Raw genomic sequence first — 24,800 nt, 5'->3', positions numbered from 1 at the left:
TTTACTGTAAACATGCTTATTCAATATGTATACATGTAAATATTTAAATTTTAAATTAAAAATTTAAACACTTTTGAAAAAACCTCCATCATAAAAAGTTATAATTCATAACAATATAATTCATATAAGGATAACAAGGATGGCATATCCATAAGCTGCGAAGAACAAAAAATTCAAGGTATGGTCAAAAAGACAGAGTGAGAGACAGATGTTCAGCTGTCATGGCAAAATAAATAAGAGAAAATATACAAACAAAATCAAAAAACCTTTGTAAAAAACAGTAATTATGTTTTTTGAAGCATGAATTACAGAGTAGCTTGTAGCCTTGGTAGCTGGGAGGTAAAATTTATATCCCCTCCCCCCTCTCCTCTTCGGATATCCTTGCTTTTCCGCATTAATTGTTTGGAATCGAATTTAGATTATAATAATGACAGAACTTGTTTCTAACAAATTCGCACTTAGAATATATAACTGTTGATCTAATAATTTAGAATAAGACATCCATTGTATTTCTAGATAATGCAAATCCTCTTACCTAGTTTAAGTTGAAAGCAAAGTTAAAATAATATGTACATATTAATATTCATACATTGTACATAAATTTTATCCACCCTAAGGTTCTAGTTATGGGTAAATAGATCAAAACAAGACTGGCAAAATCCATAAGTAACGAAAAATACAAATGGAAGAAGAAACTGACCAAAAAAAGAGAGATGGATATAACAAGTTATATAGTAAAGATTATCATACACGAATCCCGAAGCAAAGTTTCATCAGTCTAATATTGATAACAGCTGTGTTTTTTTATTTCTGAAATCAAATGATTGTCAGGCCTTACTGAAAGACTGGCGGACCAAGTAAATTATTTACTGGAAGCACATTATCCTCACAAAATAAGTTTTCTCTTGGATAGCAGCTGAGAAAACTCTGAAAGAAATAGGCAGAAAGACAAAGAAACGAGCCTTTCGAATTATACAGAAGCTTTGGTATTAGATATTTGTTTCAGAGTGCAAATTCAAGTAATATTATTCGCTTTACATAAATTTAGTTTTTTTAGGTGAATCAATAATCATTCAGATAAAATTCTTGTATACTTTTATGACTTGAGCTTTCTTTTTAACTGAAGTACATGTATGTACATATATCCAAGTTTCCTATACAGCCAATAAAGAAGATTGAACTCCTTTAAAACAAAATATATATTTTATTATTCATGCCGTGGCGATTCAGTTGCAGCTGGATTTTAATAAATTGACAGTGAATATTCTATTTAATGAAAAAGGGTAAAAATTCCAAAACAAAGTATTATTTAGGTTTTGTGCCTTATTACCTAACATTGACACTTGATAACGCCTTGTGGTAATAAACTGTAAGAGTAGTACACACACTACAAATGCACACAGAAACCAGAATTTGGCTTTAGTCAGGGAGCAGGGACGTCCAACCTTTTTGAAGGGGGTAATCTAGTGTATTTATTTAATTAGGATTTACCCCTATTATTGAATGTATATGTCAGGGAGGGAGGGGACATTGGGCTGTTTATACCAACTTTGGACACTTTTATTGAATTTTTATTGGCTAGTTCATTCAGTTGAGAATCCAAACGTATCAACAACTTTATTTGTAATCTACAAAAGGGGTAATTTTGTGTATTATTATTTGGGTTGTGCATCAATTACATCAATTTATTGACCATTGTCTTATCCCTTTAGGTCCCTGGCTTAAGTAGATAGGATGTTGCATTGGTATGTTGAGTGATTTAGGTCGTGGCTAGAGAAGTATTGCACATTCTTCACACATATGTGACTCTATGTAAAGCCTTCAGTGGTATAGGGGATTTTATATCATCTATAGCCACCAACAAGTTTTATATTGATCGATATTGGTTTTTATGTAGTATTAGATCACGTAAATCGTTTAGAATTTATCATTTTAAAATTGATGAAAGCTAAGAGGGGGATGGGGGTAGTTTTTTCCTATGCCAACCCCTGTGGGGGGCCCTAACACTAAGGGGTCCATACCTGCAATGCCATAACCCTGCGGGTTAATCCATTGCCCGATATCATTTAACCTAGCTTGACACAAAGTAAAAAAAATCTGAGTCCTACCCTTTATAGTATGTGATGTATTCTATATTACTCTTTTTTACAAGTCTAACACATGATTCCTATATTATTATTTACTATCCTATATTATAAATTAAATTCGTAAGTTTGTGTATGTCATGTTATATCTCGTGAATGGCTGGCTTTATCGCTTGACATTTTTCCTCCTTATATTTGTTTATTGATTATATTATAAGGGAAAAAATCATATATTGTTTCTACTTATGCTTGTCTTTATTAAATGAATTTTTATTTTCATGTTTCTTAAAATCTCTTTAACCTTGGAACAATAGGGATTATAATTTTATAGGTAGGTTTGTAATAATATTTTTTTTCGAGCTTTAAGAAATACCTACCATTAAATGGATTTAATTATTACTTTGATCTTACACCAGATTATCATGTACTCTAATAAAGTAAAACTTGGAGCTCGCAAAAATAATGACCATCCATCCCCTCCCCAGTGCCCTTAAGCTAGATAAACGATCTGACCAATAAATGATGTCCATATTAGAAACCCAAATTGACGACAGTTTTTCCCCAGTCATAATATCCACGTCTATTCTAGTTCAATTTATCATCAATAATTTGTTTCTTCAACAATAGTTCATTTGCAGGCTGTTTAAAGTATATAGTAATCAGGATGCATATAAAGCTCCCTGCAATAAAATATGACATGAAGTCTGTGCAAAATTCTGCACGATTATCCTCAATCTGTTAATTTAGGAGTTAGCCGGTCATAGACAATTAAACCTTAGTCTCGGACTAAACATCCTTCACAATTATGAACAATTTTTTGTAAAAATACGTTCCTCTTGCTTTTTAATTATGTATTTCCTCATAATAAAAACTTAGTAATTTTATATATTTAAAAATATTTTTTATCAAAATACAATTACACAATAATTAAACAATGAATGCATTTAATATTTTTGTATTCCTTGATAATATTTTTCCCATAAATAATTTAAAAAGCGAAACCTAGCGGTAGGAATATAGACTAAGTAATATAACTTTCTAGGGGAATAATGAAATTCCCCCAATTACTTGATAGATAACTTTCAACTTACTACCTTTATCATTATTCATTAGACATATTTCTCTGACAGAAGTAAACATAAAAACGAAATAAACATGCAAATTCTTTTTAAATTGTCCAATGAAAAAATTCATTTAAAATCACTAAATCTTTCATTGTTATTAAGATTTAAGTAATACACATAAAATTTGTAAAAGTCTTTTACAGGTAATTCCTATTTAAATAAGATGCTGTTATTTTAATTTGGTTAATATACTTAAGCTATAGGCAAAACTTGTAACGTGATAAGTAATAGGTTCGAATCTGCATGATATATAGTTAGAGTAGGGAGAATACCTTAGCCCACAACATGTGCAGTGCAACTAGGACAAAGAGTTGGTTGTCTGATGGACGTATGGTCATTTAATCATTCATTTCGCTATCAAGATTTTTCAAATAGGACATTATGGCGCGTCCTGACCTACAAAGGTTATCCAGGTTGGGTATATATAATTAGGTAAATATATATTTATTATTATTGGCACATATAATCTCTTAGATCATTACATAACTTACTAGATAAACAAATTAATCAGAGCAAAATCTATTATGTACATGTTCTACAAAATTTGAAAATAAAAAAAATAATTAAGAAAAAAGTTTAATACCCTGGATTAAAGTTGCGCTACTAAAAAGTTCCAATAATTTTACATTATAGGGTATATGTGGTGGTTTGACAAGGATGACAATTTTCCAATAATGATAAGAAAACATTCAATTTCAATTATGTCACTACTACAACTTCAATATTGAAGGGTCCTATGACAAACGCAGCATAAATCCTCACCTATTTTTAAACTCATCTTATAAGTATTTTAAATGCTAACCCCTGCGGTGGGGTTATTTATATATTCATATGTTAACCTAACCTAACCGGTATAGAAGTACTTTAACAACTTAGTATTTTTGACACTCTAGCGTTTGTCACTCCAGCGTTTGTCCTGGAACCAAATAAAGGTGTGTGGTGGGAAATATCATTTTATTCTATTTTTTTGGTTTTCCTGAAACATAAAAATTTATACCTTCTTGACTAATAGTTTTTTGTGCAATTTACGTTTAATATTAAGGGTCCCTGAATAAAATAAACAGCAAATGTTTTGCTTAACGTTTAGTAATTTTTTTATTAAATTCTTAATAGTTGATATAGATCATTTTAATCAAATGTTATGATTAACGAGTTAACGATGGTGCGTCAGCCATGATCACTTTTATCTAATATCATGGTTGACATAAACATTGAAATTTCATGTCCACAGAAAGCTTCAATCCTGTCAGTTTGAAAAGTTATTTAAAGGACTAAGCAGAAGCTAAAATTAAAACCCGTTTGTGCGATGAAATTTTTCTGTAAAAGCGGATCGCCATACTAGGAACAGGTTTAGAAATCTGAAATTCAAAGCAGCAACGATCTGCTCTGATCATTTTAAAATCATTCCAAATATATTATTTATATACTTTACATTCCTATTACATTATGTATTACTAGGCGAGGGCAGGAAGTCAGAAAAAAAATAGCCTAAACCTTTTAAATACCCCTATAAGGCTTCCCTACAATCAATTCAGACAAGCATTTTCCGCGATCTTTAGCATCACACCAAAACACTTATTACTTTATATTATAGGATATTTAAAAATTTAGGTAGTCGAATAATATTAAAATCAACTTTGAATGAAAGAAAATGGTTGAATATCAAGATTTCTCAAGAAAACTTTCATGTTAATCACAAATTCTAGAAACCTTTATGAGATTTGGGGTGAAGGAACTGAAGTTTTAAGATCAATATAAACATCAATGTTTTGGTTTTGAAATAGTTCAAAAATAACGAAAAAAAGAAATAATTCCCTTTGACTTAATGCGGATGACCAACAAAACACATAAACGTTTTCTTAATCGTTGGCTTAAAAACCTTAGGGATTTATTTAAAAGGTTGGTTCATTTAATTGAGTGTCGACATGTTTCAATTACTGATTGAAATCTACAGAAGGGGTAATTTTGTGTATAATCATTGGGAGTGTAAATCAATATAAAGGCCATTTTCTTATCCCTTCAGATCCCTGAAATTTACCAGTGACAGAAATGACAGGATATAGAAAAATAAATGTGTAAAAAAACATGCTTGTTGTTTCATTCTCACCTGTCTTTCAAAATTCAGCTTCTTTATAATGTAGAAAATTAAGAAATTAACAAGAACTTAATAAATCTTGGTGGATTTATTAAGAATTTGGCATATAATGTCAAGTATAAAGAAGTTTTACTTTTGTTAGGGGGCAAACTGAAAACAAGGGATTTTAGGACCCTTTCTTTAAAAAAATAAATCCAGCTAAATAATAAATAATTCTCTAACAAAAATGCACTAAAACAATATGTTGCTTATAGTTAAGCACTGTATTGTAATGGATGTATACAAAACAAGGATTTCAATCTTATGCATAGCATAGCCAATAACGTCTACCTTTTTTTTGAGGGGGTTAAAATATCATAGGTTGGAGGGTGGTAATCTAATTTCTTTCTTTCTAACGTAAACATCCTTTACCCTCATACTTAGACGTCCATATGATTATGCCTAACAAAAATGATCTTGCTAACAACAGGATCTATTAATTTCTCCTTTTCTAGGAAGTTTTATTTTTCTCCTGGCCAGGTTTTTATTATTTTTGTGAAGACCATAGCTTTACAACCCTTTCTTCCCCTAAAATTTAACAGGTTCACATAAAAATTAGAGGAATATAAATTTAATATTCGTGGCAATATTCTTGTTCCCCTAAGCATTACAAATCAACAAGCATAACTTATAAAGAAGATTTGCCTCCATAAAATAAGAATTTAGTTAACTCTCTCTAATGTATCCTTGAAGGAAATAAAATATATCGTATACTGCATTAAAGCAAAATTTATCCAAATGTTTTTCTTACATGCATACATTTTTATACATTTTGCAATAAACAACAAATAAAACATAAAATTCCCTGGTATACAAAAGGAGCACCATTAATCCCCCACCCTATGTTGTAGGTTAACATATAGACAGGTTTTATTATTTTATATCTTTATTAGTTGCCAGCAAGCATAGTAAAATGCTAATCGCTTCTTTTTGACTTTAACAAAGTATTTAAAATTCCCAAAAGATATAGAAATCTTATTTTAAATTAATATTCAAAATATAAAATTTAGGCGCGTCGGTTAATTACAGGTTTCAGGTATGATTCTGCAGGTCCAGTCCAAATTTTAATGGGTCCTATATGTGACCAAAACTGCCAAAATTTAAACTAAGATTAACCTAAAAATATGTTCTTCGACCCGAAAAAATCAACAGCCGTTAACAGGCATCAATTTGATAACACGAGATACTGAATAAAACTTATATCCTAAGAGAATACACTTCTGTGAAAATCTCTTCTTAATATATATGTGAAAATAGACAAGGATGAATATATACACAAGTAGCCTAAAAAATGATTACTTCTTAAAACTAAATTATGTAATATTATTTATAATTCTTTCTTTCATTTCGTCAAAAAATAAATGATAGCTTTACTAATGAAGACAGGGGCGTCCAAGCTTTTTTATTTGGAGGGGGGGGGGTAATAACCCCTTTACCCTCCCCTTTGGACGTCCTTGGCTGAAGAAATGCACAAATTATAAAATGTATGAAATAAAAGAAATATACATTAACGCAAATAAAATTTATTTTACATATTTAATCACATGAACAAAATTAGGACAAAGTAAAAGTAAAATTTTAAAGATAACAAAAAAAACTTTCTATTTTTCTTCTTCTTGTTCCTCTTCATATTTTAAAGTTTCCTTATACCAGGGCACTTTCTCTTTCTCCTAAAAGCAATTGGGAATATCAATAAGGATTTATATACAATAAAAAAGATTTGCATACAGTCTATTGAAAGTAAATTGTGAATTAATTAGGCTTGGTAATGGATTTCATTTTCAAAAAATGATAGGATTCTGCTTCAATATGTTTCTACCTGCATAATATGGTAAAATTTATAAGAAATAAAAATAAAATTTTGCTAAGAATCGAATTTGAAGAAAATAAACTACCTAATACCCTACTTTAAAGAAACTATCTTTGACTTAAACAACAACAACCCCTCACAATTGAAATGATTAAACTTTACAAAGGTATCTTTTTGTAATTTTCAAAAGATTATAGATGATATGTATAAAGGGATTCAAAATAATAGAGATATTTCTCCATGTAACTACATTTAACTATACATAATTAATTTTTAAAATGTACATTTTGTACAATACAATTAACATAACAGAAAGTTTGAAAAAATAAAAGGTTTAGATTATTATTTAGGTTATTCACAATTGTTTTTCAAAAACTAGACATCATTTCTGTTGTAGCTTCTATAACCTATTAAAAACAATAAATTGACAGAGGTTTCTTCTTTTTCAGATGTTTCTCTTTAAAATAATAAATTTCATATTACATATTTTGTTAATAACATATGCTAAACCATGATGCTCTAAAACTTTTTTATGTTTTCATAAAGGTATTTTCTATAGCTGTTTTATATTACAACAAATACAAAAGGATTAATATTAAATGGTAAAGCTTCTGGTTGACAAATCTTAAAATAAAGAATTTTAACTACATTCACATAATCTTTTATCCATTTTTGTCTATAGCCAATTCTGAAGTCTAGTACAATATCAAATCTAAATATAGAGACATATATTTTTGAAGATATTTCTCTTTTTAACTACTTTTAACTAAAACTCTAACATATTTCAAATTTCTGACCATAGAAATAGCTTAATCCTGAATAGAACTTGTACTCTAGATATCTCTTTTTGCTGTTCAAACCTTGAATATCAGTATTGCAAAAGGATATATGTAAAAGGGTAAGCTTTAGTTTGGTGTTTTAGAGCTAACAAAATTAAGATATATTCAGATTTCAAACCAGACCCTGAACACTAATACAAGATCATGCTTTTTAATTCTAACTACAATATGGTGTTCAATCTTCCTTCTTCCAAATAATCCTTACTTCTATTTTGTCTTTGAATCTAGGTTTGTTTTGCTCTTTCTAAAAATAATTCAATAACAATGCAAAAAAAATTCAGTAACTGATCATATTATTATTTTCTTTTTTTGTTTCAATATCTTACCCATCTGTAAGGATCAGCAGCCTGCCAGAGATCTAAATCTGGATTCTCTTCAAGGAAAGCATCCAGGAGAGGTCTGTACCAACTAAATACAGAACAAATATAAATAGATTTAGTTAAAAGTGTTATAAACAATCATTTATTTTATGTTTTTTATCTTTCATTTAGTTTGATTAAATTAAATAGATCAAACTTAAGTCTTTACCCATACAAACTTTAATAAGAACCTACTACCTGGGGCAATTTAGAGGATCATAACCATAATGCAGAAAGAATTCTTCTCCTTTCTTGATGGGATGGATAGCCACAACACAAGGTATAATACCATGCCTGAATTTAGATATAAGATCATACATAATAAAACTAAAATCAGACTAAAAAGATCATTGAGGATATACCTGGGATGCTCAAAGAACCATTCTGTGCAGTTGGGAATGAAACAGTGGTTCATCTTATGTCCAACAGTAGCTGCATAATTTTCAAGGTAACACATGTCTCCAGGTAAATCTAAAAATTTTTTAGTAGTTAAGCAATCTAATTTATTATTAAAGGTTGGTTTTTAAGATTGACTACTCAATTCTATCTAAATCCTGAAATGAGAAATAAAGATATCTATATATAAGTGATTTTTGAGCATCTACTTTTTTAACATTTAAGTAAAAATCATTAACAAATTACACAATCATTCAGTATAAAAATATCTGTATAATTAATGTGATATGTAAATCCTTAACATGAAAATATATATTAACCAAATAAAAATACATAAATCTGCAGGATAGATGAAAAATAATATTTTGTATAGAACATAAAACTCTACTTTATTGTATTGCAAATATGATTTATTACCTATTCTCTCACCATATTTGTAGTCTGAGTTCACAAATATCTTATATCCTTAAACAAATTAAATTTATGAATAAAATTTGTATAAAAAATCTATTTAAGAAAAATTTACAATACCTGAGGTTTCCCAAACTTCTTTTTCTCCTGTTCTGTAAGGCAGTCTGATTCCATTGTAAAATGCGACTACTTCACCTTCCTATTTTCAAGTTCATTTATAAGCAAAACACCCACAATAGATTCCAGTTTAAATTTTTTAGATACATCAACTATGGTCAAGCATCTTACAACCATAATAAATTCTGTACTATATTTTTGATTAAATTGAACTATCCTGAATATCTCTTAGAGCATACAAACCTTCACCACCACCTTCTACTTTACTTTTTGTCACCTAAACACAATTCTTTGATATTGACTTATTAAAAACATCTAATAGTCAAAGTTTTTAAATTTGCCAAAGAAAGCACATCATTAAAAATGCATGTATATTTATTATTTATATAAATATGAAATAGAAAATATTTATGGACAACTTTTTACCTGGCAGGTTCTCTGTTCATAAGGATCTGGAACAAGAATATTGTCACCAGCATTTGTCTGTGTGCTCATCTTGTACCAAACCTCAGGACCTTCTTTTCTGAAACAGACAACAAAGATTTTTACCAATATAGAGTATTCAGCTTCTAGGATAAGTTTAAAGTTATTTCTTTTATATCAGTAATATATATTCTTTTATAACTTAAACTTGAAATTAAACTTATGTGAGGTAAACATATTTAGTACAAATGTCCAACTTGATGTAAAGTTGCTCACAACCAATATATTCTCAACTTGAAATGAAAAGTGTTGAATTAAATCCTTTTCATGTTTGCAACTGTGTAGCTAAAAATCGTGAAATCTCAATATTGTATGTGCACTTGGTTGCTTTGGCTGAGCATACACATTGTTACAACTCTATAAATGCTACAAAATAATAGGAGTTAGTATGTAGAGCTAATGACTTTACATATATGAGAAGTATTAATGTAATATGTCCATAACATTTCAATTTTAACTACAGATCAATGAAGTAAGATTGATTTAGTTAGCTTTGAAATATTATAGCAACACAAAAAAATAGCAATATATACTTTTATTACACTATTTCCTATATGCCCTTTCAGAGATGAATAACTACTATTTTTAACTTTAGCTTTAAGCTGTGTAAAACAGTTTAATATCATCTATTTTACATGATTTCAGTTTTATTTAAAACAAAGATTTATAATTTTTCAATAGGCTCAAGTGTAGAAGATCCCATAAATGTATGTATCTGCATTGTTTAGAAACACACACACACACACAATAGTAGAGTGAGTGCATTCATCTCACTTTGCACCAAATAATCCAATATAACAGAATTTACAAATTTCAAATTGTTTCAATGTTATTCTCCCCCATTTTGCATTCTTTCCCCCCAACACTCAATCTCAACAATGTTTAGGTGTGTGTTGATAGAACAAGGATGAGAAAATTGATAAAGGCAGGGCAAATCATAACTTTTATTCATTATCAAGTTACACTATGTGTCACAGATTTGAAATTGAAGTTTCAGCCTTTTTTTACTCTTGCTTTTTAAAAATAAAAAAAACCATTCTCTCTTGATTATTCTACAATTCTAAGTTCTTAATTGGTATAAACAACTCTGTTATAAATTATGCACAGCATGGACATTCTCTAGCTATATAAAAGTTTTACTTTAAACAATCAGTAATACAAGATGGGAGGCCATGGAGAATGAATGATATGTCAAGGTAAAGGTTCTGATGCATCACAACATAATCCTGTGACCAATACAACAATAACAATACAGAATGTGCCTGACCAAGGACAAACAATTCAAAAATCACTGCTGTGTACAATTTGAACAATGAACAATAATCAATATTGTCACTTTCAATTTTCAATTTAATACCAGGATGCGGTCTGATAATAATAAGAAAAGTATAAAATCAATCTACATAATTTAGAAACACTTTTATGAAAACAAATTAAGTTATCAAATATTTTCATGCATACAGCACATCCCAACTTTCTCTTAAATGATAGAAAATGAGCATATTGTATCCATCCATGCAGGTTTATACATTGTAAAACTATCCATAACTCAATTTGTATACTTTTAAACTTTGTGGAAAAATTTGATCACTTTGCCAAATCTGATCAGGCAATATGTTGAATAGTTTGTTATTTCGGTGCAGCGACAGAGACCAAAGTTGATTAAAACAATTACATAAAGTTTATTCAACAACTGAATTACAAACGTTTTTGTGGCTGAAATGTTGCTCTGCCTTTTCAAGTTAACTCTTACCTTTTATAGATTCTGTTTATTGTTAATGTTTTCTATTAATTCCATAAAAGATTTTTTCAGATGTGTGTTTGGTGGTCATCTATTGATTAATGGGATTTTTCCATACTTTCCTTATCTGTTTTATACTTCAATTCCCTAACTGTAATTGTAAAATAAAATATACACTATCTTCATAAATATATATTATGACTATTAACCCTTACAGATCGGGGGGGGGGGCTCCAAGAGCCCCCCCCTCTAGTTTTTTCAATCTCATTTTTTTTGTAGGTAAGATGGAGTGCTGTGACTTCATGACTTTTTAAGTTTAGTAATTATACGTCGGCAAGAGTTGATTTTATTAGGATATCTGGTCTGTGTCGGTCGTGGTGTCCGGTCAAAGTCGGTTGGGTAGCACCAAAATTAGAAAAAAATTCTAAAGAAATCTTAAATTCTACATTATGACTTTTGTGTATAAGGAGAAACCTAAAATTTTTTTGGTGAATACTTAGATATCAATGACCTTCTGAGAAAAAATGTGTTATGACCGTTTGACCGCTCCCTGACCGACTTTATGACCGATTTTTGTCCGGCTTTTACTACAGACATATATCATGAATATCGTGGCTTCTATTACAGCTAGAGTCCTATAAATTTTTTTGGTAAATCCTTGAGCAACATCAAACAGATAAAAATATTAATTGGCGCCGCCAACCGCCGTTTTACCGCCGTAACCGCCGAAAATGGCGGTTTCCGTTATTTGCCGTTTTTTGGCGATGATCAGAAAAAGTAATTTTTTTGTTATGAAAAATAAAAGTTCGTCCTAAAATTTGGTCATCCTAGCTGCAAAATTGGCCGCTCTACAGCTTTTTTAAAATTTAGCGGCTGGCCGCTAAAAAGCGGCTAAGGAGCGGCCTGGCTGCTATGACTAGAAAAAGTAATTTTCTCTAAAAATACACATGAACCACCAGAAAAAAATTTTACGTCTTTATCTGTAACAGGAGCCGAGATAGAGGGGGGGGCTCTTGGAGCCCCCCCCCCCGATCTATTAAGGTGGGAATTGGGGCCCGAGCTGTAAGGGTTAACCTTATGCAAAATTATGCTTGGTGTATTTTATATTTTTAAAAATATCAAATAATTTTTTTCATTTTTTGCAGCACAAGTTAGATTGGCAAATATGTGAAATATGAAAATGCAAAGTTGAGTGTTTGAATTGCAATAAAATTGCACAAACAAACAAAAAAATCTGCTTTATCTTTGATATCTCATTCTCTATAATGTTTATTCAACAAAGAATACTTTATGTAACATATGTTTTATCATATTTTAAATTCAAATATGACATAAAGCCTAATTATCATTTCTTCATACTTAGAGATATAGGATAAGATATCAGTACGGATGATTAAATTTTATATATTAGATAGATGATAGATTTAGATTTTTAGTTAAACATACAAAATGGACCCCAAATTACATTTTTCTGAAAATAACAGGTACTTTTTATGTTTTTTAGCTTAGGCTTGTTTTTGTATTAATTTAAAAGTAAGGGAGATGGGGGATGTGTGATCAACACTTATATTCCAGGGATAATACTGCTTTATGAAGTGCAGCCTGTAGAAAACTTCATATAAACTTCAAACTTTACCTTGTAGGATATCAAAATCTACATACTACCCTACTAGGAGAATTTAGTATCTTTAAAAATATTGAATATTTTTTTATACTTTTTTTATTTAATCTAAGCTCAGCCTATTTGTAAATAATGACCTTATCTAATCTGCTATTGAAACATTTAGTTGTCTTTTAAAAGCTTTTTGGAGGTGAATCTCACCTTTTTATGGTAGGTACAGGAATATCATTTTGAAAGTTGACCGCTATAATTTCACCAGGTACAGCGCTCATCATTACTCCATCCTGTTTATATAATGATATGCTTTAAAAAGTGTAGGATTTTTAATAAAAGATATGTAGAATTTTTAGATAACCGAGTTAGTTACCTCGTTGGGGCGGGGTTCTCGTGCAATTTCAAGTGATCAACTAGAGCACCCAGAACATCATCCACTTGTAATTGGATGCATTAATATTCTAACACCCACATTAGGATATTATTTTAAGTGACACTCAACAGACAACCAAACCTTTGAATTCATTACCTCATGTCTGGAAATCCTAACTGTGTATGATAATGAGTTGAGCCAGTTTAAAGGCTAAGGCACTCCTCATACTCTCACTATTTGTGTTACATCTTTATACTAAAGTAACAGGATGTCTGTTTGTCTGTTTGTGTGTCTGTTTGTCTGTTTGTGTGTCTGTCTGTGTGTTTGTACCGAAGGATCTCGCTAACCTCTGAACCGATCGGGTTCTCCTTAACAGGGTAGCTTCTCATAGGTCCCAGGAAGGTTTATAACTATTTTGGGGGAGGGTACTACCACCCTCCCAAGAGATATCGCCCCTAGAAAAAAAATTCCACCCACCCCAAAAAAAAATTTTAACCCCCCACAAAATTTTTTTTACTTTTTCGTTTCAAATCTAAAATAATAAATTGGGATATCAAATTTGGCTCTCCCCTCTTCGAGTGCCCCTAGAGGCTTCTAGGGGCGTAGCCGCTAGTACTGGATATAGTAGCAGTAACGTCTGTAGTATGACACGGTGTGATACAGACTTGAACCAGGCACCTCCCCAGGCACGATTTCATTTAATCCAATGCTGAGGGCCAGGATTTTCAGAAAATTACTTTGTATAGGTAATTGAACATTAAGCTATAAAAATTGGAAAGAATTTTAATGAATATAATAGATTTGAAATCTGCATAAAATTTAAAGGAATTTTTATAAAATTTGTTTTTTGTATAATTCTTTATCTATAAGCGCAAATACAAATTAAGTTAGATAATTTTGACATCTGTAATTGGTGGATTGAAAACTATCTGCGCCCTGATTGGAGAAGCTTAAGTGACGTACATCATTCAACCAATAAGAGCGCAGGTAGTTTCCAATTCACCTATCCTATTGGTCAAAATTTATCAACTTAAATTGAATTTGCGCTTTTAAATAATGAATTATATAAAAAACGAATTTTATAAAAAATACTTAAAATTTTATGCAGATTTCAAATCTATTATATTCATTAAAATTCTTTCCAATTTTTACAGCTTATTGAATATACTTGCCTTGAAAGTACCAACAAGACAAGTGAGAAGATCAGGGTAAACAAATGCAATATCTTCCCCAGTAAACTTTCCTGTCGAGTCTACACCACCTGAAGCATGTTTAGTAGTATCAACCAAAGCAATGTTAATTCACTGAAAAAAGTTTAAATGTCACTTATGATATATTTACGCTAAAAATCAAATAATTATGAAAGAACCTAGTAAAAGTGTCTGACTCTGATTATGACGTAAAAAAATTAGCCAATGAGAGGCCAGTATACACTGTAATTGACCAATGGTAAAATTTATATTTGCCTCTCATTGGTTAATTTTTTTGACGTCATAATCTGAGTCAGCCACTTTTACTAGGTTCTTATGAAATCTAAATAAGGTTTTCTTTGATAAACTACAACATGATGATGATAATATTAAGAAAAAATTTAAAACATGCTCTTTATTATAGACTAGTTGTTAAATCCATACCCTTGATCAAAAATATCATACTAAGGCTGCGCTACTGGCATCTAGGTACTCTATATTCAAAGGGTAGGGCAGAAAAATAACCTAAAACCATCCCAAGACCTCTGTGAAGCTTCTATAAAAGGTAGAACTCAATTTATCATACAGAAACCTTAAGCTACAGCCAAAAATACTACCCACTTCATAGAATAGGAGGATAAATAAACAAGCATGTAATTATGAAAACTTACCTGTAAGCCAGCCACCTCCCTCACTCCACTGCCAGCACTGACCATGAGGCACACCTTCTTTATAATTACCTGTAAGCCAGCCACCTCAGCTCCCCCACTCCACTGCCAGCATTGACCATGAGGTACACCTTATTTATACCTTCCAAACTTACCTGTAAGCCAGCCACCTCCCTCACTCCACTGCCAGCATTGGCCATGAGGCACACCTTCTTTGTACCTTCCAAACCAGGAAACCTGCACACATTAACTTTAATATAAATAAGGATGACAGCATCCATAAGAAGTGAAGCACAAAAAAATCATGCTTTGAAAAACGGAATAAGTGGGTTATACAGCAGATGTCCAGTGATCATAAAAAGAGAATATGTGGTAATTAATTATTAAAAAATCACATAATATGAATATATTTGTAGTGTAATTGCAGTATGCGGTATCTCATCCAAATAATCAGCTGTCTATCTCAAATAGAGTGTCACATTTCCTTCATTTAGCTACTGACGAACTTACTTACAGATAACAAAATGAATCATATATTAGCTTTGCTACTAATCAAAATAGGGACAAAAATAAGAAATGTGTTCTACTTAAAAAATGAGTAAACTTATCAAATTAATTTCTTTAAATTGGGGGGAAATTATTAATGTATATTCAAACCTTCTCTATATTTCTACCTGTTGTCTAAATGTGCGAAACTTTTTAACAATTATTTTTCTGGCAGGACCATTCAGTTTGCTGTTGGAACACCAGGCTTCTAATACAGTTGTATCTGGATTAACCTAAAATTTGGCTTCTATTATGAATTTTCATAAAAAAAATAATGGTACAATTTTGCCTAGTTGCGAAATTAAATGGTTTTTAGATTTTTAAATAGAGGTTAATTTAGATTTTACACAAGAACCCGTATAACAAATTTTGTTTGCAAATTAAAGCCTTGATGATAAGTAATTCTAAAAATACTTACCAGTCTGACTTTACCCTGGAGCAGGCCTTTTTCCCAGTTTCCAGTTAGAGATGTGATATTCTCTACAGTACTAACCACCAAACCCCAGCCCTCTCTTCAGAAATAATTATTATTAATTACACTTTAAAAAAAGAATGTCTATATACAACATATATAAGCGAAGCACAAATAAAACATGAATAAAAAAACTGACAAAAAGGGCTGTAGAGCAGCTGTTCAGTGATGAGAAACAATAAAATCACAAATTTTTATTCATCTTTCATTGCATGACTGACAGACCGACGGACCAATTAAATAATATACAGCTCATTGGTTCAGGGAATTTTCACAACAAATTTATTCCGTCTACCTTGTGTATAACAGCTAAAAAATAACATTTTTACCCTAGTGTTACTGGCAAGCTGACATAAAAACGGACAGACGGATGGAAAGATATTGGATATTATTCTTTCTGTAAAAAATAATTTGAAATTAATCAATTTAATGAAGTCATAAACATTTATTTCATTCCTCAGACCATTTTCATAGTTTCCTTTGAAAGAATCTCCATCATACAAACTGAAACAAAAAAAGGTTTAATTAAGTTGGTTGGTTGGTCTGTCGGTATTTATGTATCATATCCATGAAACAAGGGGGAAAAACCACTTGAAGGCATAAGTTTAGTTGTCAGCAATTTACTCTATTGTTTACTTTTTTAAAAATTACACAATTGTCTCACTAAAAATTAATTATCAAAGACTCAGTATTAAGAAACATAACCATCCTTATTCTAATTCTAGATTTTGATAAATATAAATCCCTCAAAAAAATTACAGAAATTTACTTCATTAAAGCTTTGAGAGAAAAATAAATTAGTAACTGAATTAATTCGAGAGAAAAAAATATGCGAAAAGGTTTTGTGATTTTTTGGGGTAACGCTTAATAGTAATTAAAAATTAATTTATATTTCTTTCGCTTGTTGGCTATTCCTTATTTCTGCTTTGTTTTCTGGAAATATATATCGTTTACCTTAGAGTTCCGAAACCTTTGAGATTATCATCCTTGTCATATTTTCCTGTACCCTCTGATTCTATAAATAGTTTACCTTAGAGTTCCGAAACCTTTGAGATTATCATCCTTGTCATATTTCCCTGTCCCCTCTGATTCTATATATAGTTTACCTTAGAGTTCCGAAACCTTTGAGATTATCATCCTTGTCATATTTCCCTATCCAGTCTGATTCTATATATAGTTTACCTCAGAGTTCCGAAACCTTTGAGATTATCATCCTTGTCATATTTCCCTATCCACTCTGATTCTATATATAGTTTACCTTAGAGTTCCGAAACCTTTGAGATTATCATCCTTGTCATATTTTCCTGTCCACTCTGATTCTATATATAGTTTACCTTAGAGTTCAGAAACCTTTGAAATTATCATCCTTGTCATATTTTCCTGTCCACTCTGATTCTATATATAAAGTTTACCTCAGAGTTCCGAAACCTTTGAGATTATCATCCTTGTCATATTTTCCTGTCCACTCGGATTCCTCTTCTTCTTCTCTATAATATAATTTTCAGTATGGCTTCGAAACCAATTAATATTCGTTAGATTAGAACCGGTTCTCCGCCATACTTAAGACTCATGTATCGTATCGTATTGTTGACAATATTCTAAGAATAGTAAATGAAAAATCATAAGATTAATACCAGTTTTGTTAGAAATTTCCTTTCGGCACCTTGGGGCTTACAAAAATGGTTCTAATTCTAAAATCTTTTATTTTGATGTCCGCGGAAAGCTCTTTATTATACGATGTGATAAACCATGGAGGGAGAGGACATTGGACTTTAATTTACACTACTATCCAAACTTCTATGATTTTGTTTTCTAAATAATTATGGTACTAATTGTATTTTGGTTGGTTGATTCCAAACTTGTCAATTAATAGTTTTAATCTACAGTGTAATTTTGTTTATTATTATTGGTGATGTATAACAATTTATCATCTCTGATTAAAAACAGTTTTAATGGTTAACAATCATAAGGAAAAAGGATAAGAGGATGAATACTCACCCCAATTTCATTGTAAAATATTACTTCCCCCCTACTAAAATAATTTGTCTGCTATTTATCTAAACCGTCCGCGGCTTTTTGCATCTTAATCATAACCTATTCTATATATGTAAAAAAAAAATAAAAAAATTTTATCTTATTAATTATTATTATTTTTCTGTAATTTATTATGTTTTTAAAAAAATTAAAGAAAATATTTAAAATACAATTTGATTTAGAATCTTAAAAAACAAACAGCCGCGGACGGTCTTAGTGCAGCAGAAAAGTATGTTTCGCCTAGTTTAAAAATAGGAGGGTTCACCTTTTATGATCAAAAATTTATTTTTTTTTCAAATTAGCCTATATGTAATATTTAAATCTAATTAACATGATAAAACTTTTAAATGTTTACTAATAAAAAATTAATAGTTTAGCTCTCAGCCACCAGGTTCGCTAGTTGTCTACTTCAAAGACATACATTAAAACTAAGGCTAAATATTAAATAAAAAATTTCATAACTGAATAATCGAAATAAGTGAATAATCTGTAATGCTATCTATGTTCTTTCTCAGACAATACTCGTTTATACAATATTTTTAACATTTTCAAGTGATGTTATTTACCCCTCAGGGTTTGGCCCTTTAGTGACAAAAATCCAAAACAAGAAAAATAAAGGCAAAATAAAATTTTATGAACACTTTGATATTCTAGTTCTATATCCAAAGCTAGATGGCACTGAAAAACTGATTATTATAATTTACAATCAAATGTTCATATTAAATTTGTAAAAACGTTTATTTATTAAAAAATATAAGTTAGATAGACTGCAATATAAATCTTATAAGCTAATAATGAGTGTTATGATTAAAGTCAGTAGCAAAGTCATGAAAAATCAATAATGATAATTTTATATTCTTCCATTAGGTTTCATCAGAATGGATGATAATTCAAAATATTTCTATTTCATCCTATAAAAATTAGATTTATGCTTCAAACAGCAACTATAATTGCCTTGAAATTATATTTAATTTTAAGATATTCCCATTTTGAAAAGTGGTGGAATAACATTAAAAATTCAGCGCGGCAATTGCTCAATATAGGCCTCTAGGCCCACTGCCTATTTTAGTCCTTCAAATACCTCGATTTCTCTCTTTTATTATTTTCTCTATGTTAACAATTTATTAAAATAACAGACAAGCACACACATATCCTCAAAATTTGATATGTCGATGATATTACCTATCATAAGTTGGGTCTATAACCACACCACCAGTTTCTGGAGAGGTGGAGTGTGACCTTTCAGGTTCTGCACACTCTACATCCGGCCATGGATCAACTAATATCTAAAAAAAATGGAATTGCAGTGACAAACAGACAAAAAAGTAAAAGCTTTTAAAAACAATTTTTCGCAATCCGTCCGCCTCACGTCCGTCCAGAGGAGAAAGTGTTCATCGTTGATTTCATTATTTCTCCTTTTTCATATTAAGCATCATGATTCCTGTAATAGTTAGGCATAATTTGAATAGCGTAACAACTTATACAACCTAGTCTATATGCGTAGGTATGTCAGTATTAAACATTATGTTTTAATCTAATTTACAATAAATACACACATCGAATTTTTGTTTTAATTTGATGAAATTAATTAAAGGGCTCTTATACTATATTTTGTAATGCAAGTTTGTTCATTTACTTTTGAATTATATTCTTAAAACTCAATATGCTTTGCTCCTACTGCAATTAAGTCTTGACTTAAAGGTTGAATAAATTAAAGAAACAAAGAAATCATAGAACCATAGTTGGCAAAAATAAAAACAACAATAAAAGTCTAAATATTGCAACAAATGACCTAGAATGTCAAAGGAATTTAAACTATTTACTCCATATATACATATTTATTTTTAATCTCTAGAAATTCAAGGTTATCCGTTCTTTTAAAATAAAGGTAGGGGGACAAAGTCACTCAAAAATCAGCCACGTGACGTCATAAAAATGATGGATTATCCATCTCTTTTTTAGGGTTTTCTTTCCACTTCCTCTCTCATCTCCCTCATTTTATGACGTCACGTGGCTGATTTTTGAGTGACTTGTCCCCTTACGAATAAAGAGGAATTATAACTTTGATTTTATTACCTTTGAATGGTTTTCAATCCAATCTTTCAAAATATCTGATGGATTTTTATTTTTGGAATATTTATTCTCAAGATTATGAACCATTTTTATATTATTTTAGATTTATCACAGAAATAGTTTTTTTTTCATTTTCTTTAACTGGAAAAACATGTTTTATGATGTTGTTCTTTATTAAGTTTAAAATAGTTTTCATCTATCCTAAATTATAAAGTAGTAAGCTTTTTTAAGGAACTCTTTAACATATTTGACATATTTCTCCTTTACATTGAAGCTTCTTATAGGTCCAAGGGAGATAAATAACTGTTTTGGGGAAGGGTATCTCACCCTCCCAAGAGAAATCGCCCTTTGGAAAAATTTAACTCTCCCCAAAAATTTTAAAACCCTAAATTGAAAATTGGAGTTGACTTTTATTTTTCTCAGGATGGTTTTGGGCTATTTGAGGGACAAAGTCATTTGTTATTTGTAATCCATTGTTTCAAGGCTTATTCTGTTTATATTTCAAAACAAACCTAAATATCTATCTGTCCAGTCTATTAAGAAAAACCAATATCATAAAACAACCTTCTTAAACTTTTTTACATTATACTTTTGTTTTCACTTTTTATTTTAAGTTCACGCAAGATTTGAAAAGTTTCTTTTTGTGTTGACTCACAAGCACTCAATAAGAAACTAGCGTAACAAAAATATTTTTCTTCAAAAAAATAGTAAGATTACGATAGAATTGTTCTTTTTTAATTGAATTGTATTTTTTCATTGGAATGGGTGTTTTAAAGTTTTTTTTTACTGTTGTAAATAATTAACCCTGTCAAATGACTTTATTTTTAATACAGGGACATGGGGATCAAGGAAGTCAAAGCTTTTTTTGGGTATAGTCCTTTCCACGACATCTCTCCAAAAGGGGCGATTTGTCGTATTTTGAAAATGGCTTTTTATAAACTTACTGTGAAAAATACGAAGAATCGCCCCTTATGGAGGGATGTCGTGGAAAGGACTATACCCCTTTTTTTGAGGGGGATAAAATGAGAGATTTTAATGGTTTGATGGGGTAAAGTAATTTTTTTTTGATGGGGTTAAAATACGGGGTTTCAAATTTACCTCCTCTCTTGTCCGTCTATGATGGGGATATAGTAAAAATAATGAAATTTATTCTTACTAATTTTGTGGCTGATTAAAATTGATTCATCTTACACACGAGTTGACTATATGCCCACCCTCACTTTCAAACTTTTAAAGAACTTTTTTAAGCATTTACATCTCTTACAAAAATTAAACGTAGGGCGCCTTTCATACTTAAAGCATTTTCCAAAAGGTTTATTGAAGATTGCAGGATAAGCATGCTTAAATTTATTTCCCATTTGTTTATCCCCGAGTCCTTGTTTTTAGTGCAAGGACATTCGAACTTGAAAAGTTGTAAAGGAAAGAAATAAACGTGTGTTGTGAATATTTTAATTAGAGCGGTAATATTGGAGGTAAGGGGTACAACTTTCAATGTATTTTCTCAGGTAAAAAGCAACAAAAAAGTTTTTTAAAATTCTTTTATATTTATTGTTTTTCTTGATAATAAGTTTTTCTATTATAAATATTCAATTAATTCTATGTTTGTACAGTACGATTAGTTATCATTGCTGCATTCCTGTAATACGATGCTATACATGTTTTTTTTCAGTAAGGCTGAGAACTGGTTCTTATCCAGAGGATATTTCATATTAGTTTCTGAAACCTTACTGGAAACGATACTATGTTACTTTAATAAGTAGTGAAAGCGTTACAACTTGATAATTGTAAATTTGTATTTGGTAAGCTTCGCTTTTATGTATGTTGTCATACTTGTTTTTGTATATTCCTTCGAATATTTGTACTGGAGGTGTGAAGCTGTAGCCTAGACTGTTGTTTATTCTAAGAAATTCTATTTTTATGTATGTATATTAGTTTTGGCCGGGTTCCAAATTTGCAAATGTCATTGCTCATCATTACTATGTAAGTATGAATACAGTATGCTCATTTAATTGTTACTTTTATATAAGTGCACCTACTATATAATACCTAGGTACAAGGTTTAAATCTTCAAAATTTAACTGTTAATCAATACTATATGATACAGTATTCTCATTTAATTCTTGCTTCTCCGTAGTGCATCTACTCTACAATAAACCTTATTAAAGCTAATCACAAACGGTTTATTAGGGACCCCTTAAAAATAAGGGTATCTTTAGCCTTACTTTAGTTTAGGGGAGATAGTCTACCCTTAAATTTAGTAATGTCAAGCTTAGGTAAAGATTTTGATAGGAATACTTTAGCCTTACATAAACCTATCATATCAATATAAGGTACTCTAAGTTGTCTTCCTTTGCCAGCCCCCCCTCCACATCTACCCTTTTCAAACGATTCCCCCCCCCAATGAATCGCCATTCCCCTCCCCCCCCCCCGTCCCTTAGTGTTCTTTCAATTGGGGTTATATAAGAAAAGTTTCATTAGACTTAGAGGCGTTAAAAATTATCATGAATGAGGCTGTATATTCTATTTTAAGTTTTCTACATTTTTTCCCTTAATCTTAATCTTGTTTTTACTAATTAAGAGATTTTTTAGCTGATTAATAAAAACTCTTCCTATCTTTTGAGTAAAAGATTTAGGAATCCCTATCATAAACCCCTCTCCCTTTATGATGCCCCAGCCTTATAAATCCTCCCTTTTCATATAATTCTCCACCTAGGGTTACCTAAGGGTGTCGTTAATTTATTAAAAAAAAATAATGAATAAAATTGTTTCTTAGCTTAACAATTTGATATATTTCTAACAAAATATTTTGTGGATTAAATTAAACTTTAATACAATAGAAAAAAATCTTATAGAATCATATAGAGCTAAAAGCATACTCTTTGTAATAAGTTTTAAATATAACTCTTTGTAGAATTTAATTTTCACATCGCCATAGTTGTTCATTCAATTTAACAAAAAAGGATCAAAGATTCAGCACTTTTTCCATTTCAAATATTTGATTATGAGTCATGTGATTTATCTATATTTCATGTAGTGCCTGTATACCAAGCAAAGAAATCACTCTGTTCAAAAAAAAATTAAAATCTTCCTTTATAAATCTTACATCTTTAAAGTTTAGAAAAGTAGCCGCAATTATGTATAACAAATATAGGATGTATGTCTGTGTGTGCATGGGAATTAAATAGAAACTTAATTTGAAACTATTTAAGGCCATAATATTTTTTTTAATTCAAACTAAAAGAACGATTTGCTGTTTTACAAAATAACCAAAAAAATAATAAGGAAGTACAGCAGTACTACAGTATAATTAACCAATAGATATGATAGAACTAGATGGTCAATCGGGATCCATAATTTGTGAGACTTAACCCTTAACAGTTAGGCCCCTTGCCGCACCTTTATCAGTAGTTCAATGCCCCCCCCCCCCCCATTATCTCAGCTCCTATTAAAGCTAGAGGGCTAAAAAAAATTGTGCATGTCCCCTGTTTGATAATGAATTTTCGCTTCCTCCACACTTTTATTCAACAACCTTTGTTTTTACATCCTTTTTTACTTAGGGGGAGGGGGGGGGGATCACCAAAAAAAACATAAAAAAAAACTTTGGACAAAATACAGCTTTTTGGGAGATATATTTTTCATCCCCTCCATTTTATTTTATTTGGGGGAGGGTTTCCTAAACCCCATAAAACATCCCCCCAAACCTGTAGTAGTACATCCTCATCCTTATACTAAAGTAACAGGAAGTTTGTGTGTCTGTCTGTGTATCTGTACCGAAGGATCTCGCCTACCACTGAACCGATTGGGTTCTCCTTAACAAGGTAGCTTCTTAAGTCCCGGGAAGGTTTATAACTATTTTCTTGGGGGGTGGAATAACCCCAACGGCCCCAAAAATGAAAAATACCCCCCCCCCCCACAATTTTTTTTTTAAATTTTTTAACTAAAATTAAAAATGATGATGGGGGGGCACCCCCCCCCAAAAAAAAAATTTTCTACCCAACAAAATTTTTTTTTACTTTTTCTTATAAAATCTAAAATAAGATATTGGGTAATCAAATTTGACTCCCCCTCCTCAAGTGCCCCTAGAGGCCTCTAGGGGCATAGCCGCTAGTAAGAAATATAGGTATACAAGTCAATTTCAGGTTCCATGTATAATTCTGAAGGTCCTGATCCTCCAGGCATAGATGTCCAAAGAGGGGGTGAAGTGGGGATTAACCCCCTCAAACAATTTGAGGAGGGATAAATACCCCCCCCCCCCCCCAAAATAAAAAATCTCTAACAAAAAAAATTTTTGGCGCGCTTCCAGTGCATTTTTAGTACTAAATTTTTAATAA

The 24,800-nt window shown here is 30.7% G+C and overlaps 2 protein-coding genes across 4 annotated transcripts; both read right to left on the bottom strand.

The window, feature by feature from the left end:
* Positions 1 to 6,849: 6,849 nt before the first annotated feature.
* On the bottom strand, positions 6,850 to 9,383 carry LOC145314283 (histone-lysine N-methyltransferase SETD7-like). 2 transcript variants are annotated; one of them, XM_080154138.1, is made up of 7 exons: positions 9,278 to 9,383; positions 9,164 to 9,211; positions 8,713 to 8,821; positions 8,549 to 8,644; positions 8,318 to 8,399; positions 8,197 to 8,235; positions 6,850 to 7,012 (listed from the first exon to the last, which is right to left on the bottom strand). In XM_080154138.1, the coding sequence occupies exons 3-7, from the start codon at positions 8,805 to 8,807 to the stop codon at positions 6,944 to 6,946; spliced, it is 381 nt and encodes a 126-aa protein (XP_080010264.1). In that variant the 5' UTR covers positions 8,808 to 8,821; positions 9,164 to 9,211; positions 9,278 to 9,383; the 3' UTR covers positions 6,850 to 6,943. The 2 variants fall into 2 exon arrangements, with proteins under 2 accessions (XP_080010264.1, XP_080010265.1); XM_080154139.1 differs by lacking the exon at positions 8,197 to 8,235.
* A 68-nt stretch (positions 9,384 to 9,451) lies between these two features.
* Positions 9,452 to 21,143, bottom strand: LOC145314282 (histone-lysine N-methyltransferase SETD7-like). 2 transcript variants are annotated; one of them, XM_080154137.1, is made up of 13 exons: positions 21,034 to 21,143; positions 20,473 to 20,610; positions 19,579 to 19,682; positions 17,775 to 17,849; positions 16,821 to 16,866; positions 16,309 to 16,404; positions 16,019 to 16,123; positions 15,554 to 15,581; positions 15,348 to 15,401; positions 14,659 to 14,747; positions 13,321 to 13,403; positions 9,701 to 9,797; positions 9,452 to 9,551 (listed from the first exon to the last, which is right to left on the bottom strand). In XM_080154137.1, the coding sequence occupies exons 2-13, from the start codon at positions 20,554 to 20,556 to the stop codon at positions 9,477 to 9,479; spliced, it is 936 nt and encodes a 311-aa protein (XP_080010263.1). In that variant the 5' UTR covers positions 20,557 to 20,610; positions 21,034 to 21,143; the 3' UTR covers positions 9,452 to 9,476. The 2 variants fall into 2 exon arrangements, with proteins under 2 accessions (XP_080010263.1, XP_080010262.1); XM_080154136.1 differs by lacking the exon at positions 15,348 to 15,401 and having other exon boundaries at positions 15,500 to 15,581.
* Positions 21,144 to 24,800: the final 3,657 nt, after the last annotated feature.

Source organism: Acartia tonsa, chromosome 3 (assembly GCF_053477335.1).
Source record: "Acartia tonsa isolate MP-2025a chromosome 3, ASM5347733v1, whole genome shotgun sequence".
Taxonomy (NCBI): Eukaryota; Metazoa; Arthropoda; class Copepoda; order Calanoida; family Acartiidae; genus Acartia; species Acartia tonsa.
Note: the sequence above shows the minus strand (reverse complement) of the source record. Positions and strands in the feature narration are given on the sequence as shown.

Excerpts from the sequence above, each read along its gene's own strand:
- LOC145314283 (XM_080154138.1), bottom strand. The coding sequence starts at position 8,807 with ATGTGTTACCTTGAAAATTATGCAGCTACTGTTGGACATAAGATGAAC. Across the intron at positions 8,645-8,712 it reads TGGTTCTTTGAGCATCCCAG|GCATGGTATTATACCTTGTG; the intron begins GTATATCCTCAA and ends ATCTAAATTCAG. Across the intron at positions 8,400-8,548 it reads GATCCTCTAAATTGCCCCAG|TTGGTACAGACCTCTCCTGG; the intron begins GTAGTAGGTTCT and ends TTCTGTATTTAG.
- LOC145314282 (XM_080154136.1), bottom strand. The coding sequence starts at position 20,556 with ATGGTTCATAATCTTGAGAATAAATATTCCAAAAATAAAAATCCATCA. Across the intron at positions 14,748-15,499 it reads GGGAGGTGGCTGGCTTACAG|GTGGTGTAGACTCGACAGGA; the intron begins GTAAGTTTGGAA and ends AACATGCTTCAG. Across the intron at positions 9,798-13,320 it reads CCTGTACCTACCATAAAAAG|AAAAGAAGGTCCTGAGGTTT; the intron begins GTGAGATTCACC and ends TGTCTGTTTCAG.